Source organism: Acyrthosiphon pisum, chromosome A2 (assembly GCF_005508785.2).
Source record: "Acyrthosiphon pisum isolate AL4f chromosome A2, pea_aphid_22Mar2018_4r6ur, whole genome shotgun sequence".
Classification (NCBI taxonomy): domain Eukaryota; kingdom Metazoa; phylum Arthropoda; class Insecta; order Hemiptera; family Aphididae; genus Acyrthosiphon; species Acyrthosiphon pisum.
In genome coordinates, this window is record NC_042495.1 from 26247943 (window position 1) to 26265243 (window position 17301).

The 17301-nt window shown below is 29.2% G+C and overlaps 2 protein-coding genes across 4 annotated transcripts in view; one reads left to right on the forward strand and one right to left on the reverse strand.

Annotated features, from left to right (window-relative positions):
• The window catches only part of LOC100162607 (mannan-binding lectin serine protease 2), a 6575-nt gene extending 5560 nt beyond the window's left edge, over positions 1-1015 (forward strand). Inside the window, exon 4 of the mRNA XM_029489891.1 lies at positions 837-1015. Within this exon, the coding sequence (XP_029345751.1) occupies positions 837-1015 (179 nt within the window). The remainder of the gene's footprint in view (positions 1-836) is intronic.
• Positions 1016-3232: 2217 nt separating this feature from the next.
• On the reverse strand, positions 3233-16712 carry LOC100160588 (major facilitator superfamily domain-containing protein 6). 3 transcript variants are annotated; one of them, XM_016802890.2, is made up of 8 exons: positions 16606-16706; positions 16353-16511; positions 10834-11196; positions 8635-8822; positions 8114-8250; positions 7053-7174; positions 6733-6975; positions 3233-3900 (listed from the first exon to the last, which is right to left on the reverse strand). In XM_016802890.2, exons 2-8 carry the CDS (start codon positions 16417-16419, stop codon positions 3677-3679), a joined length of 1344 nt encoding a protein of 447 aa, XP_016658379.1. In that variant the 5' UTR covers positions 16420-16511; positions 16606-16706; the 3' UTR covers positions 3233-3676. The 3 variants fall into 3 exon arrangements, with proteins under 3 accessions (XP_016658379.1, XP_001948279.2, XP_016658380.1); XM_016802891.2 differs by adding an exon at positions 3989-4057 and having other exon boundaries at positions 3796-3900; positions 16353-16710; XM_001948244.4 differs by having other exon boundaries at positions 16353-16712.
• Positions 16713-17301: the final 589 nt, after the last annotated feature.

Consider the following 17301-nt stretch of genomic DNA (forward strand, 5'->3'; position numbering starts at 1 on the left):
CCCTAGCCGTATGCTTATAGTACTTAAAAATTTAAATGCATGATGGTTTTACTTTTCTCACAAACAGTGAGTAAACTACTAAAGACGTACATTAGCTTACAAAATTCCTTATAGTAGGTAAGTTTAGGCGTTAGATTTGTAAACCGTAAGAATACAAGGGTCTCGGGTTCGAATCCCTCATGGGAACTATTTATTTTTGTTTTAATTATTATTTTTAACACCATTGTTCCGTATCTTGGAGTTATTTTAACCATTTCTTGGAGTAATTTCAACTACAACGTTTTTTTAATTTGAAACGAATTTAAAAACTCAATTCACAACATTACGAAAGTTAATCTCACTACGTTATGATATGTTAATGTAGCATAATAATGTAATTATCCTAACAATGTATTTTAAGTCGTTTTAATTATGTTGAATAGTAGTTAAATCAACACTTATTGAGTCCTAAGTCAAAATCGACGCTCAAATGTATTGGACATTAACTACATTTGGAGTTAAAACAACTATCGATTTTTACGTGTGTACCCTTTTAGTGTACAGCCTTACGGGTAACCTTACAAGTTATCACCTAAAAGTTACTTTTATCAAAAATTGCATTAATGGAGTGTACTCAGTTTGGATGTGCGTACAAGACACCTATAAATATTATTATAGTTTTGAACCACATCTGTCACATAGGTACTATAGGTGTTATATGATATACCCTTGTTATGTTGTACGTGTATATCATTTTTAATTAATAAAGTAGATATATATTGTACCTACACCCAATAGCAGTCATATGAATGATGAATTAATAGTATCTATTATGAATAAAATATGTTTTGTTTCAGGACAAGGAGTGCTTAATGGGGATAGCGGTGCAGGCTTAAGTTTTCTACACTCTAATTCTTATTATTTAACCGGAGTAGCCAGTGTCAAAGATCCAGAAAAAAATGATTCAGTCGCAGTTTTTACAGAAATTAAGCACCACATTCAATGGATTCGCAGACTGTATAACAAACATAACTAATTTTAATATAATTATGATAACGATATTAAAATAATTTATTCCAATTGTAATTGAAATGAATATTAATTGTATAAATAGTTTCTTACTTGTGTGTAACAATTTTTTACAGTTATTATGTATTACCGGAACATTATAAATATTATAATTGAAACGTATTATATTCAAACAGTTTTTTGCATATACCAATTTTTTATTGTCTATTAATTCTTTCATAATTATAACTAGGTATTGTGCATTTAATTTGAAAATATTGCTCGTATTAATATTATTTTTTATCAACTACGACATGGGTTTGTTTATGAGAACTTATGCTTCAAACCTAACATATTTGAGCTGAAAAATGAGTACAAATCTACTCCCAGTGAGGTTTTCAATTGTGGTTCGTTGAAAATAAATTCATAATCAAAATACTAACCTAATAGCTAACATGTTAGTGCACGAAAATAAGAGAACTAAATGTTTGTTGGTTAAAATAAAATTATATTTTAAATTTAAGTATAAAAAATGCTTAATTTTGTGTATTAGAACGTATCCTTCAATCCTAACATATTTGAACTGAAAAACAAACTTTTTATTTCTATATTTTAATGATTGATTAATGTTCTTACAGACCAAATGAATAATGAATAAAATATTAAGGTGCCGCTGTGACTATATTGGTATCATTACCAATAAGTCACCAACAAATTTCTGGACCTTCGACTTTTTGGTGCTAAGTACAGTGTGATTTTTATTTGAGTTTTTGACTACGTATAGAATATCAGATTCCGATATGAAACATAACATTTTATTATATGATCTGCAGTGGAATTAGTTATTATCGTCTTGAATATTCTTTACAATCATTATTTATATTTGTATAACTTTCATAATTGCTCATAATTGAATAATAGGTAAATAATAATTTGTTTCTCATTCGATTAAAATTATAGACACACTGATGATACGTTTTCTTGTTCTGATGGACTCCGTATCGAATGGCCGCTCGTTTTGTAGTATACCTAAACCCAAAGCTATAAAAAGCAGGTAAGTGGATGTCGCTCCGCTGTACAGTAGAGCTCCGCTCAGAATCTAAGATTATTTTAAATAAGATAACGTAGAATAACAAATTATACATTTAGTATAATTTATGATTGGTAATGTACGTATTAATATGCAACCATGCTAACCAAACTGGAACCGAACTTTTTAATTGTATGCCGATCTGAACAATTCAGTGTGATGTCGAAGTCGAAACGAACTTTGTACTAATGAGTAACGATTACCGTCGATACTCGATAACGATTGGCAATATACATTATACACATAAAAAAAATGTATATCTTAATTTCAATTATTTTACATATTATCTGTGTAAATTACTAGAACTAGAAAGGAACAAAAAACGTGTTCATCTTCTCGTTATTTTTTTTATAAAAAGGAATTGATCCCAGGAATCCGTTCATTTTGAAACTCATTCCTTCCAAACACTGGGTTACATCCACTTGATACTATTAAGTATTAAGTAGGCGTATGAAAAAATCGACTGCTTATCTTTGTTTTTGATGTTCGACTTAGAATTTGTTCACAAATCGTTGTTTGCAGAACTCTTAAACATACCTATCAGATTGTTTACCCTAAATCATGAAAAAACACTGAATTAAAGTAAAAACTATGTTTCTCGAATTTAGCCTCACACACATTTCTATTTAGTGAGTGACGGGCGTATTTCAAAAGGATAGCGTACATTTCTTGTGAATAAATAAATTGTAATACATTAATCATTTACATTTATATATTCAATAAATTGTATTTTGACATTTTCATTTCGAAAATCGCTTCTACTCAAAAATGTGTACTTACTATTCTCATTTTATCATTTTATTGAAGACTGATTTTTAGAAAAATATGTTATCTGCATTAAATTCGATATTAATATACCTAGTTTATAAGTTATCTGTAGTAAAAATTAATTTGAAAATAAATCATCGTTTTATTCAGAACCCAAAATAAACAGTCATTTTTGTTTTAAATTATTCAGAAAAACAATATAACAATAATACGAATTCAAATTCCAATTTTGAATTGAAAATGTAAGTTGAATTTTAATTTTAAATAAAATTATCAAAGAGATTATTAATTGTAATTTTAGTTTTAAAAAAGCCACACACCATAAATAATATTTGTCGTTTATATTTTCCATTTAAAAATAGCATTATATAAAAATGTTATGTGGAATTCAAAATTTAGAAAGTTTATTTTCTTATATTATTACAATGTATTAAAAAATATTCTTCCAGTGTAGATTTTGTGATAGGTAGGACTAAAACAAAGAAAAAAAAAACAGTTAATATTTAAATTAAACTACCTAATTGTGTTAAACCTTTTTTTTCTGGTCATCCGATGAAATGTTTACCAATATTTTTTTCATTAAAAGAAAATATTCTGAAAAATGAATTAAAGGGTAATATGCATTCGTTAATTGTTACTAGAAATTCTGTTTTAATGTATTGCTATATGTTTAGCGGTAATAATAGTTCGTGTCTGACACTTTTCGGTGGATATTTAAGTTTAAAAATCTAAAATATCATATACAATATTATTGAACAAAAAACAAAAAATACAAAACTTCAACTATTACTTTTATAAGTAATAATAAAATAATTTTCTGCCGAAATAATACTAGAATGTTAAATCTATGTCTTCTTTGATATTATCATCTTTAGTTTGAACATTACTATTTATGTCCTTGACATCATCATTTTTAGACAAACGCCTTAATATATAATTGACAATAATTTGTAGCGCACAAGTGAAAAATGCGACCACGCTCAACAGCTTAAACGTAGCAATACTTCCAATATGTTTAAACATATAACCGCCTACGATGCTTCCAATTGGTGCACCTAAGACACAACCAATCGAAATTGTTAATGTTAAGTTAAAATGTTTAAAGTTTTTATTATATAGGTATACACAGTGTAACAAAATTACCTGACAAATGAAAAAAACTTGTATTCAAATTAATATTTTTAAGCTGATTTCATGTATAAGACACTTGCTCTATAATAATATATAATATTATAACATTTTTTATGTTTATATTTAATACTGGAAATAAAAAAAATTGGAAAAAATTCAAAATAGCCATTTTTCAAATTTTTTTTTTAAAAAAGTTGTAGGTAAAATCATTATAAAAGTCAACCAGTTTATTTTTTAAAAATATTTTAAATATCAATTTTTTTTGGAGTAAATTATGTAATTTGAAAACGTAATAACATTTTTGAAAATTTTATTTTTTGGAATTTTCAGAAATAAGTAAATCTTAAATTATTTACTGTCCATATTGTAGTAAACAATACAGTCCTCATACTTTGGTCTTCCTTGTACATTTGGCCTAAATAGGCTAACTGGTTTTTGAAAATTTCATATTTGTGAAAATTAAGTAGATTAATATTTTCTATAAGTACACTTTTACGCATAAAATTTTGTAAACCAATCCCCTTATAGTGTTTGAAAGTTTCATGAAATTTAAAAAAATGAAATATTTCAGTATTTTAATAAATGTTGTTTCATTTTTAAATAAGTTTTAATTTTTACATATAATTGTTATAAATCACCTTTATAATAGTATGTTACCTAAATATATAGGTACCTAACCTTTGGTATTATATATTTAAAATGGTATTCAAAATTTTTAAATATCTTAATTTTTAAATGATAGAGGTAGGTATACAGTAGTATACATGTATATTGTATACTTATTGAATTCTCACATTAAAATTTAGAACACAGAACACTGTGTTAAAAAAATGTCAATGTTTCACGTTTTTGTGAAATATTTCACCATATATGGTGAAATGAAATATTTCATACTTCAAAAACTAATCCCGTGGCTCCTTTAGGATCACATCACGGGTATATACAGGTATACAATATATAGCAACTAGTTATTGACTAAGTTAGAATTATTTCATACCAGCTTAACTTCACTGGTTCTCAGGTATGAGCGTAATCTCTGTCTACAAATTCTTATATACATTATTTTTAAGTGTTAAAATTTCTAATATATATTATATACTTAGGTAGGTATATATAATATATATACTTTATACTAATATATATAGGGTGTCCCATAAAGAGCGCAAATCTTAGATCTGCCGCTATTTTTTTTAATATTGTTGGCAGCCCTATTATTATCATTTTTAGTATCTACCATAACTCCGATTTAATTAGTAGCTGTTGACATAGACCTATTAACTAATGGACAGCGCTTAGAGAGAGAAAACAGTGGACGAGATACGATAGAGAAAGAACTATGCATTTGGGAATATCATGGAGGACCATTTAAATTAAGTTTTTTCATCCATACAAATTATCAATATTATAGCCACGATATAGTTGTGGAATACATGTAAAACACATGGCAGAAAAACCATAATTTAAATGGTTTCCTATGATATTCCCAAACGCATAGTTTTTTCACTCTCTCTATCTCGTCCTCATGAACTGTAGGCTGGGTGGTGTGGTATGTGTTGTCCGTTAGTTTATATGTCTATTGTTGTTGATAAGGAACTATAAGATCGGGGCTGCCAACAAAATATTTTTAAAAAATGTGGCAGATTTAAAAGTTGCATACTTTATGGCGCACTCTATAAATTATAAATTTTTACTTTTTTTCAAATCAACTGGTGTGATTCCTATTTCCTATTTAGTATAAATTAAAAATAGTAACACTTAAAAATTCCTAACAACTAGGGCAGTTAATCTAGTATTAAATTTAGTTGATTTTTACAAATATGATATTTGCAATAATCAGATTAGCATATTTGAGCCAAAGGTACGAGGAGGACCAAAGTACAACGATTTGCTAAGCATCATAGAAATGACTTATACGTACAAATATGGTAAATCGTAATTGCGAAAACACGGTTTGCTATAATATAATGTTCATGTTTTTTTTTTATACTAGGTAGTATCATTTTTGAATTTTGAATTTTTCAGAACTTTTTGTTACACGCTGTATAATAATATATTATGTATTTGAAGGAATTGCAAATGGTCAGTTATTTCATCCAAAATGTACCAACCGTTTGTCAATTATAATAGACCTACAGGTAATGTGATTATACTTTTGAAAATGTTTGTCCACTCTTTTAAAATGTTGTTCCTAAATACAATTATTTATTATTAATGCATGAATTAATGCAATTTTAAAATTGCCTATTTAGAACGCCTTAAAAACTGTCCGTTTGCAATTCCCTTAAGGATATCGGTGCCGGTTTTTCCAATATTTCTCAATTCTATAAAATTTGAATTTTATAATTTATATTTTCGTTGCTAACTTAATTGTTACAATACTTTTCCATTAATCTACTATCCGATACCTATTTAAGGGGGGGGGGGGCTTGATAGGTGTATTTTTTCAACAAAAATGACTTCACTTATGACTCTTTGATAATATGTTAGAATTAATATTATGCATTATTCAAATACATATTTTAATATTTTTTATATAATTATTACATTAAAAATCGGGATTTGATTCGACCTGCAAAATGTTCTCGTCTTAAATAAGAAAAAAAACAACAGTGTTATTTTATGGGTTGTCCAAATATCCTAGCATTTATTTACCGGGGGAGGATAAAATTATTGAGGGTAATAGAATCCTATGACACCGGCTCCTACGCTCTTAATATCATTTCATTTTAATATGCAAACATGAAAATATATCGAACCTATGCCCGTGTAAGCTGTCCCGACGACTCCTTGGAGCGTTCCTTCAGCACCGGCAGGAGTTATAAGTGCTGCATACGAAATGGCTGCCGAATAAGACATTCCGAACGTTATGCCGTTGAGTAATTCCACTGGTAATGCCCAAAGAGGGTTCTCGATGATCGTGTACATAGAGAATATACACGTGAACGTGAAAAACACTATGGACAATATGGTCGTGTGATCCACACGTTTCAGTATGTAGCCTAGAATAAAAATATATAATTTAGAAAACAATCAGCTTTATCAGTTGTAAAACAGATTTCAAGAAACAATAATTTACTGGAAAAAAGTAACGACGGCACTTCGCCGCCGAAACATCGGATTAGTGCGGCTGTTCCTTGGAGAGTCTTTATCCATGATTTCGTCTCGGGGTGATACTCATTCGACAAGTCTTCCAAGAACCTATAATGTGTATATTACTGTGATTTATTATTAGCGCCTAACCTACAAAAACGAAACACAAAAAATATATATACAAAAAATATATTAATATTATGTTCGTTCAAAATAATCGATCTAAATCGACGGTTATATTTTATTGCGTATATTTGTTGCTATTTAAATCAGAAATAATATTATCATAATACAAAATTGTGATAGGATACCAAGGTACATAATTTGAGAGTAGAGAATAGTTTATTATTTACCTATAAATTACATATAATTTGAGTATAATTTAGGACTATCGTTTGTTATCAATATTGGTTCGTAATTTATAAGATAATAATTTTATATAGGTAATTATCATAGATATTGAAAACAGTTTTCATCTAAAATCTAAATGATTTGTTATAATATTATGATATGAATATTATACTGTTGTATTTTTTATTATTTTATACAGTAAATTTAATATAATCACATTATGTAATATCATAATAGGAAACTATCGTAATTACCTACACATATTATATTATGTAATTATGTATGGGGGATGGAGTGGCCGAGCAGACTAAGGCGTCAGTTGCGACGCGCACCGATGCCGGTTCGATCCCGGCTACTGGAAGCATTATTTTTCGGGCAGTCACGAGGTCCCGAGAGAAAGCTTTCTAGGCTGCCTTCCCCCACCCGGTCATGGCAGATACCTACGGATGCCCACTTAAAAATTCTGTCAAACACAAACTCTCACGTGTAAAAACTTTACCACCACTACAGTACAATCTTACGAACAGCTAATGGCCATAGATGCCGGGTTTAAGGATCAATAAAAAAAAAAAATAAAAAAAAATATATGTTAGTATAAAATACGTCTGTTAAGATTACTCTATATTTTTAGTGTTTTTCAAAAAATTAAACATAGGTCATGTATTTGTATTGAAATTTATGTTATTTGTTGCTTACCAAAGTACGAAGTTCCATATGAAAGACATAAAAAATCCAATAAAAACAACCCAGAGAAGAAATGCGAGTACTTTACCTTCAGTGAATACTTTTTTCACGTCAGAAGCTACAGTTTTAGCATCATTTGCTTGTACAATCTATAATACAGAACAAACAAATATGTAGTTATTTTCATGATACATGTGTAAACCAATAGTTTTAGGCGACAGTGAAATAGGCGAAATTTTTTTTTATTATTTATATCTATTGATTTTTTGAAAAATGTTGACATTTACTCAATTTATTTAATAGGCTTTAGCTATCGGACGCGATTCCAGTAGAAAAGGTAACTACCTAAATTAGGAAGCATTCAAGTGAACGAATTTTTGAAATTGGGAGTAACCTTTTTGAAAAAATTTCACGGGATGACATTTGAGGTTCAGATGGGAGATAATTCGTGAGCACCCAAACACACATAATATTGTGGATAGTTTTAACTATAACTAAAAGTCTATCAGATTTGTAGATAGTATATACTGTACCTTGAGGTTAAACACCACATATATATCTAAAAGGAAACATAGCGATGCAATGACGTAACCTGGAGCATAGCTTTTGTACTCTAGCCCTGCGCTGTACCAGTCTACACATGCACCGGAAATAATGGCAAACAAACTCCAACCAATGGATCCCCACAACCTTTGTTCTCCATAATTATTTTTGTCTTCACCTTGATAGAAAGCACAAAGACTATTCAGATATAATTACATTGTACGTATTATTTCATAATAGTATCAATAGATTATATATAAGTAATGATTAATGATGTCAACTTTATTAATATAATGGCATATTTAACATGAAGCGATTAGAACAGGTAGGTCGTAGGTATTAGAGGCATTATATGAAAGCTTAGTCTGTTGAAATTCTTCGGGACGTTTCGGTGCTGTATATTATTATCATAGTTTTTTTTTTTCATTTATTTGTGTCAAAACTAAAACCAGTCAAAATTGAACTAGGTCAAACGGTCTTCAAAAATGTTCTAACCGAACAGCATTATGGACTTACAATTTTAAATATGTGCTCACAAACGTAAAATGTTGTGAATTGTATCTTGTAATTATTACATACTATCATAGGCGCAATTTAAACTGTTTTTTTTTTTTTGGTGGGGGGGCATAATTTATAAAAGTAACAATGTATCTACCCCTCTCCTCTTCACCACTTGTAATAATTTGTACGGAAATAATATAATACACAAACTTTAGTTTGGTACTCAACAGTCAACACGTACATTTCCCCACCCCCACCTATTTAATTTTTTCAACTGTTACCAACCCCAATATTTAGTGTCATATTCCGGCCGCCACTCCCAGAATCGGCTGGAATAGATCACTAAAATATATTGGCGTTTGAAAAAATTGAAAAAGTCATACTAAGAAACAAAACTTTGAACAGCTTCCATGGATTACCCCTAATCAATTCATCTATTTCGACCTATCACCCTTCAAATAAAAAGAAACTTCTTTCAATATATACAAATCAAACTTTCCTTAATCTAAAAAACAGCCTACCAACACATTGGGAAATATATGTAGATGCATCAAAAAGTACAGAAAGAACTGCAATCTCAATAATCCAGCCTAACTTCCGAACAGCACATAGCATCCCAATACACAACTCAATGTATATAGCTGAATATCTAGCTCTATTGAAAGCCATAGTAGCAGCTTCTTCCACAGATAATCAATACACGACCATATACACCGACTCACCTAGTGCTCTCAAAAACTGAGACAATTCCAAAAAAAAAAACAATCCCATATGCACTCAAATATTGAATATACTACTTATTTAAAACCAAAAAATACATTAGATTATCTGGGTACCAGGACACAATAATATTACTGGAAATGAAACAGCAGATGATATAGTTATAAAGATAACCAAAGAACATGCTGAGTTTTGAAATATAACAACTCACTTTGATACAAAACTTCTTATAAATATAAACCTAAACCAAAGATGCCAACAAGAATGGAGACTAGTAAAAACAACAAATTGAGATAAATTAAATCAACACTCCTATGGGTGCACGACGTGTCACTCACACGCAGACATAAAACCATAATCGACAGATTAATAATTGGTCACACCTCATACATTCATGAACATCAAATGAACGAAAAACAACAACTTAAATGCTCCTCACGAAACACCACAACACTTGTAAGAAACACCTGTTAACCGAATGACTTCTGGTAAAAGACTCCAGGGACAAACTGATGCTCCCCTACAATCTATTCAAAATACTAGAGCACCCAACACAGAGATTACAGTGATTCATCTGGAACATCTGAAATAGACGAACTTGTTTCACAAAATAACTTAATCATTCAATGTACCATATTTAAAATATTTTGTATATAACTTTATTGTAATTTAGGTACTTTTAAAAATATAAAATGTAGATTTTTTTTTTCAGAAACGCCAATATCCTTGGTAGTTGAAGTGTATTATATATGATAAAAGTTGTATTCTACTACTAATAGGTAAACATTCTTACCTACTTAAACAATAATTATAGTTTTCAGAACACTAAGATTGTACAATATAGTGAGATCAGTATAAAAAAATAAAAATATACTATGGTTCCATACAGTTGCTGTTACCTCCCAAAATTAAATTGTTCACACAATCTCGCATCAATAATTTAATAAAATAACAGTATTTATTTTTACCTAATAAATCCATACAAATCGTGTCCTCCAAAACAGTTTTCACCATTCCGATCATTCCGATTAAGGCGATTGTAGTACAAAACAACCAAAAAAGTGGCGACTTGATCACATCCAAATCGTTCATTTCCTCTTTTGCTGTCGTACCAGGAATTATTGATAGTATACATACCAATACGAACATGATTATTGAACTCGCAATAAGCACCCACCGACGGCATTTGTATTTATCTGTAACGGCACCAACAATTGGTCTCATCAGTATTCCAGGAATTGGGTGTAGCATGAATATTAAACCAATGATGAATGTAGAATAACCACGTTGTTTTGATATTGTCGTCAAAAATGGAAGAATCGGTGCATACCCTGTACGAGTACAAGTAAAAAAAAAATAACGATTTAGTCATTGATTTCAATACGTACGTAAATATCAATATCGCACCTATCTCTGGAACAAGGCTGTCACAACCATAGATACTAACGACATGGATAGGACATAACGTCACATCGGTGAAGAAAGAATTTATACAAATCGATGCCAAAAAAGTATACCTATATATAAAGATTAAGGGCCATTCTTACAATAATCCGGTTAAGTGTCGGTTAACGCTTACCGACTGATAACACATTTTATTACCAGCATTTTATAACGTCCCTAAATAATTATATCTATTTAGATAAAATCATACATATAAAAATGTAAGCAAACGGCCTCAATGTCTTATCAATTTTATACCGCAAAATTAACACATAATGAATACGTTGTGTCCTATCCATGTCATATTATCTATGGTCACAACTCAACGTTTATAGTTTTTAGGAAAATTTATTTGATGTTTAAAACTATATGGCATTGTAAAGAGTTCTTTACTTATGCATTTGAAACTAAAAATTGTACTATAATTATAAACATACTTTGCATTATGTGACAATATCATTAAGCGAGCGTCACATGGGCATTTGTTGTCTCCGTCTTACAAACGTTTAATGCGGACAATTTTACGTTCATGATAAAACTTTTACTCTGTAATTTCTAAAACTAGTGTGAATCTATATTTTATAAAATTTAAATGTAAGATTAGTATCTAAGGCATCTCGTAGTCTTTTCTTGTTATTTTTATTAAGAAGCAAGTATTATGACAATTTTCAAACTGTACATATTTCCTAGGCTGGGCTAGTTAATGATTTTTTTTTAACTCAATTAAGTTAATATGCACCAATAACAAAAAGTTAAAAGTTAATTGAACTATAGGTTAACTTAGTTAAGCTAAAAGTGAATACACACTATTTGTTAACTTTTTATTAAGTTAAAAGAAAGTTAATTTTCTTATACAACACTAGACTACTCAATTTTTACCAACCCAAGACTAAATTATAGACTAGTGTTTATATACTTTATACAGTATTTCAATATTAGTTAGATTCGAATGATATACATTTTTTGCTTTAAAAAATTCACAGTAAATATTTTTTGACATAAAAATAAAGTAGACTGAAATAGTGAAATATGATAAAATTAAAAACAAAATAAATTAACTTAACTTACTTCTTTAAATGAAAAATTAACTCGTTCATTTCACGTTAATTAAAAAAGAAATTTGGTGGGTTAACAGTTAAGTTAATGAAAAGTCAAAACTAACTAGTCAAGTTAAAAAGTAAATTTTATATTAACTTTTTAACTTAACTTTAACTTTTTAACTCGTTAATGCCCAGCCTTGCATATTTGTACATTTTAAACCATCATTTTACTTACTTAAAAATAATAATATCAATAAAATCCTCCAAAATGCTCTAGATAATATTCTGACCTTTACATTTTATTAGAGGTAAAATAACTTTAATCATAGAAATTATAGAGTAAAGTGTGTTATTGTAAACGTAGAATTTGCCATGTTGTACGTTTGTAAGACGGAGACAACACATGGTAGGGTGGCGTCATCATAAAAATTATGAAATACTCTCTCTTAAACCCAAAAAGTTAGACTCATGGAGTTTTACAATTTGTAATGCGAATGCAAGACGGCTGCCATATTTTGAAAAGTGGTAGTAAAAAATTTATTTTTGAGAATACAATGCTGACGTTGCTGTTTTCCACTAAACGATATCATATGAAAATTAGTTTTTATATAGGCATATAGCACAAGAACGTCACAATTCTTGGCAGTCTTGAATTTTGATTTCGGTGATTAATTGAATAAATTAAATAACAAAATACTGCCATATTATAGGTAATATATAATTAAACATGAATGATAATATTATGTACTTTAAAAATGATCTACAAACTGAATAACTCAACACTGATTATTGACACGTATTTTTGGTGGCAAAATGAAATATTATATTGAATGTGCCGTTCTTACATTCAATAGAACTAATTTTTACTATTCGAAAGTAGTCATCACTCAAAATTAATTAATTTTAAGATATTGTGGCAGTCTTGTTTTAGACGTGCAATACGTAAAATATTTTCAAAATGCATGTAGAAGCACGAGAATGACAACAAAATTAACTATTAAAACTAATACCTGATCTTAAGATTCTAAAAACAGAATAAAATAAATATATCGCTTAAATATATAGGTACAAAGTGTGCAATTGAAAAAAAAAACATAACGTAAGTAGACAATAATAAGTGGCAATATGAAGGACGACATCTCAAAACGTACTAGGTATTTCCATTTTACACTTTTTTGGGAAATCGCGATTTTCTATTTTTGATTACCAGTGGAAATAGTACTTTAATATGTATTTACCTCAGTTATATTCCCTAACTTCGTATTATGGGAAATAGTACAATATGGCCTGCTTTGCAAATAGTACGTTTTGTACAATTTTAAGAATTGGTACGTTTTGCGTAAATTTGTCAAATGAACAAACTATTCAACATGAGCAGTCTTGTAAAAAATACTTTTTCAAAAGTATTAAGATACTAATAGGTACTTAATTAATAAAACGGACTCAATGCTATTTAAATATAAGTATTCAAATTTTGTTAAAAATACTTTTAAAAAGTATTCAAAATACTTAAAAAATACATTAAAAAAATTATATTTAGAATACCACATAAATACTTCAAAAAATATAAAATACTTGTAAGAATACAAATACTTGTATTGGAATACTTTACAAGACTGAACGTGGGAAATACTACGTTTTGACTTAACTTTGGAAACAGTGCTTTTTTGCGTCATTTATGAGTTTCAGATTGATTTTTACAAAGGAAATAGTACGTTTCGGTTCGATTTGACCGCGTCATTCGATTCCTCGTCCATTACGAATCCGTGTACAACTCGATTTCGTCAATTTTGGAAATAGTAGGTACTTTTTGAAATGTCGCCCTTCGTTATTAGCGCCTTGATAATTTATTGATAACGACGAGTGGCATCTTTGAATATTATAATGATACGAATACGTCCGCGACGGTCAACACGCAAAGTTTCAAAAGACCGTATAAAACTGCGTTATAATAATAATTGTCTGGCTTGACCGTTTGCAGCGAACCGATTCCCGTTTGGGCGGCTGTGCCAAAAATACGCAAACCGGCTCTTCGGCGGCGGCCGATTACGCGTCTCTGTAATCTGCATAATGTTAATAACAATTATTCGGAAGCATCGCAGACAATAATTTTCATTACACAAAAATAAAAAAAAATTATGTGTTTTATGGAGCCGGTCAGTGGCGGGGTATGCATAATGTTATTATTGTACGCGCCACACTGTAGTAGGTATCCGTGTAGTGGCGACATTATGTTTAAGTAGGTATGCACAGTCCTGTAAAGTATTTGAGTAAAAGTATTCAAATACTTTTTTAAGTATTGAATAACATTTTAAATACTTTCAGCATGAAGTATTTTTAAAATGTTATTTTAAATACTTTTTGGTATTGAATACTTTGGTTTTTTATTTCGAAAATATTGGTTGGAAAAATATTTTTGTCAACTACAATAATAGAATAATAGTTTTATTAAATATTCTGTATTTCTGTGTTAGCCGAAGCCCAAAGGTTTGTGAAAACCAGATTTCTAAAAAAAGTTATTGAATTTTGAATAACAATATTCCCTTTAAAACTATTAGATAACTATTAGATTACCTACTTACCTATGTGTTTATATTACGATAATTAGAAACCCACTTTAAAAACCAAAAGTATTTGCAAAGTATTCCAAATACGTTTTCAAAGTATTTGAGTAGTATCTTAAATACTTAAAAAAATGTATTTGAGTATTTACTCAAGTACTTTTTAAAAGTATTATTTACAGGATTGGGTATGCATAATATTGTTTTGTAGTAAAACAAACGATTCTATTGAATATAAAACTAGGATAAAATCGTTACGGAATCGATTGAATGTATAATATTATAATGTTGGATATTATGTCGATGGACACATCCAACACATAATATTTGCAGCACATTAATTGATATTAATAATTATTATGCACATTTTTTAGTATATGGGTAGGTCGTACTTAATTCAAAAAAAAAAATAAATAAATCCTTAGACGCTAAACTTTTTTTTTATTTTAATTACACGTAATTACATTTTTTTTTCACTTCCTACCTCCATATTATTGTATGTGATAAGTGTGGAATTTGAAAAAAATAACATTTTATTTTTAATCCAAAAATATCAACTCATATTTACATATGTTGCACGAGAAAATAGCAGTGACTAACAGTGTTGAGCAGAATCTAGATAAATAATTTTTGGTTTCGAATGATTTGTTGGTTGTTTGGTACTTTTAATTTTATCTTATCATTGATCAATCAAAATATTACACTGTTTCTGAAAATAAACGTAAATATATTTATTTTTTTCGCAGCAGTAATTGTATTGATATGGGTATAGTATATCTCGGCACGTTATCGCTGACACGAATGTGTTCGTTCTTTGTTATTTATTATTACGTTTCTCGTGTAATGTCGACTAGTAGCATGGTTTCAATGAAATAATATCGTTCTTGTCTATTTTATACAAAGCTAAATAATATTGTCATTACGTAACAGTGTAAGGTTCGTCCAGCACCCGCACATTATTTCGCGAACTCGTAATGAAATATTCTATTATGTGCAAGTCTATAGGTACCTACTCTATACAGTCATAGTCATATATTATATAGTCTTCGGTATTCGGCCCTGTCCCGCTAGACGTTCACGACTTCACGTTATAATAATAATATTATCTTGAATTTTGGATGGTGAGGAAATAGTAAAATACTAAAAGAATTTGTCTAAAATAATTAAGAAATATATTTATTTTTTGCTTGTTTTTTGCTTAAAAAATGAAAATATCTATTATGGTATCTTGATAAAAAAGTATGTAAAAATGATCATCTGAATCTAGATAATTGTTTACGAAATTATCTCTATCTTATCTAGATATTATTTTTGTTATCTGGGCTCAACGCTGGTGACTAATCCAACGTGCGATAATATCATGATATCACGATAACTATAAAATCCACACAATATTATTTGCGATTGAACATAATATTATATATTATATAATAATATTCTTACCTCCAGTTCCTAAAAAATAGTGAATTTTCATCAACAGGAGTTTTCTATTGACCTGGAAGTACGTCATTTTTCTGGTTGTCACTCGTACTCACTACACAGCAAGTAGCAATTATTATGATGTTATTATCGTGTATATTAAAGAGTTTAATGTTGTATCAACTGTCACGTGTGTACGATATGTTTTCATAAAAAAAAAAAACAATACTATAATTATTATGTTTCGCGTGTTTCTAGAGAGATAGACAAGACAGACCTAGCCCGGATGTTATTCGTCGTACACATCCATGGCGATGATGATCGCACGAAATTCAATGTTAAACCACACGATCGCGTATCGAATAACGTGTCTTGGCGCGTGCGGGCAAATGTAGAAAAAAATTTAAGGAGGGCCGCCTACAATGCACGTACTTTGTGTACATTATTTTGTTGTATCAATGTTAATGCACATAATATTATTTTGTTTGGCTCGGTGTGGCGTGGCGTGTGCATTCAGTTACGAAACCCGTTCTGAGTGTATACACTGTGTCAGTGTCACTAGCTCCCGGATGGGCAGGTTAATGATATCTTTAACTCGGTTAAGTTAAGTTAAGTATTCTTTGTTCGAGTTAATTGACATTTTTAATACATCAATTGAGTTTAAATTAGGTTAAAAAATACTGTTCACTTAACTTCAATTAACAAGTTAAGTAAATAATAAAAAAAATGCATACATGAGGTATTATTCAATAAAATAAGTGATAATCACTACAAAAAAAATCTATAAAGCCTATACCCGGTGTTTTTTTTTATCATTGAACACTCATTATTTTAAAAAGTGTAAATTTTTTTTGCAAATATTTTTCTACATAGTTTCAAGTCGCTTATAAAACAACGTTTTTCTACAAAAATTAAATTTTTAAATATTTTTTATCCTTATATTTTTTTTGAGTTTTTTACTTTTTTTGAATGA

Bases quoted from the DNA above. Each gene is read 5' to 3' on its own strand.
- LOC100160588 (XM_001948244.4), bottom strand. From the start codon at position 16,419: ATGACGTACTTCCAGGTCAATAGAAAACTCCTGTTGATGAAAATTCAC. The intron at 7,175-8,113 runs GTAAGCAACAAA...TACACATTATAG, and splicing joins ATATGGAACTTCGTACTTTG to GTTCTTGGAAGACTTGTCGA. The intron at 6,976-7,052 runs GTAAATTATTGT...TTTTTATTCTAG, and splicing joins GCCGTCGTTACTTTTTTCCA to GCTACATACTGAAACGTGTG.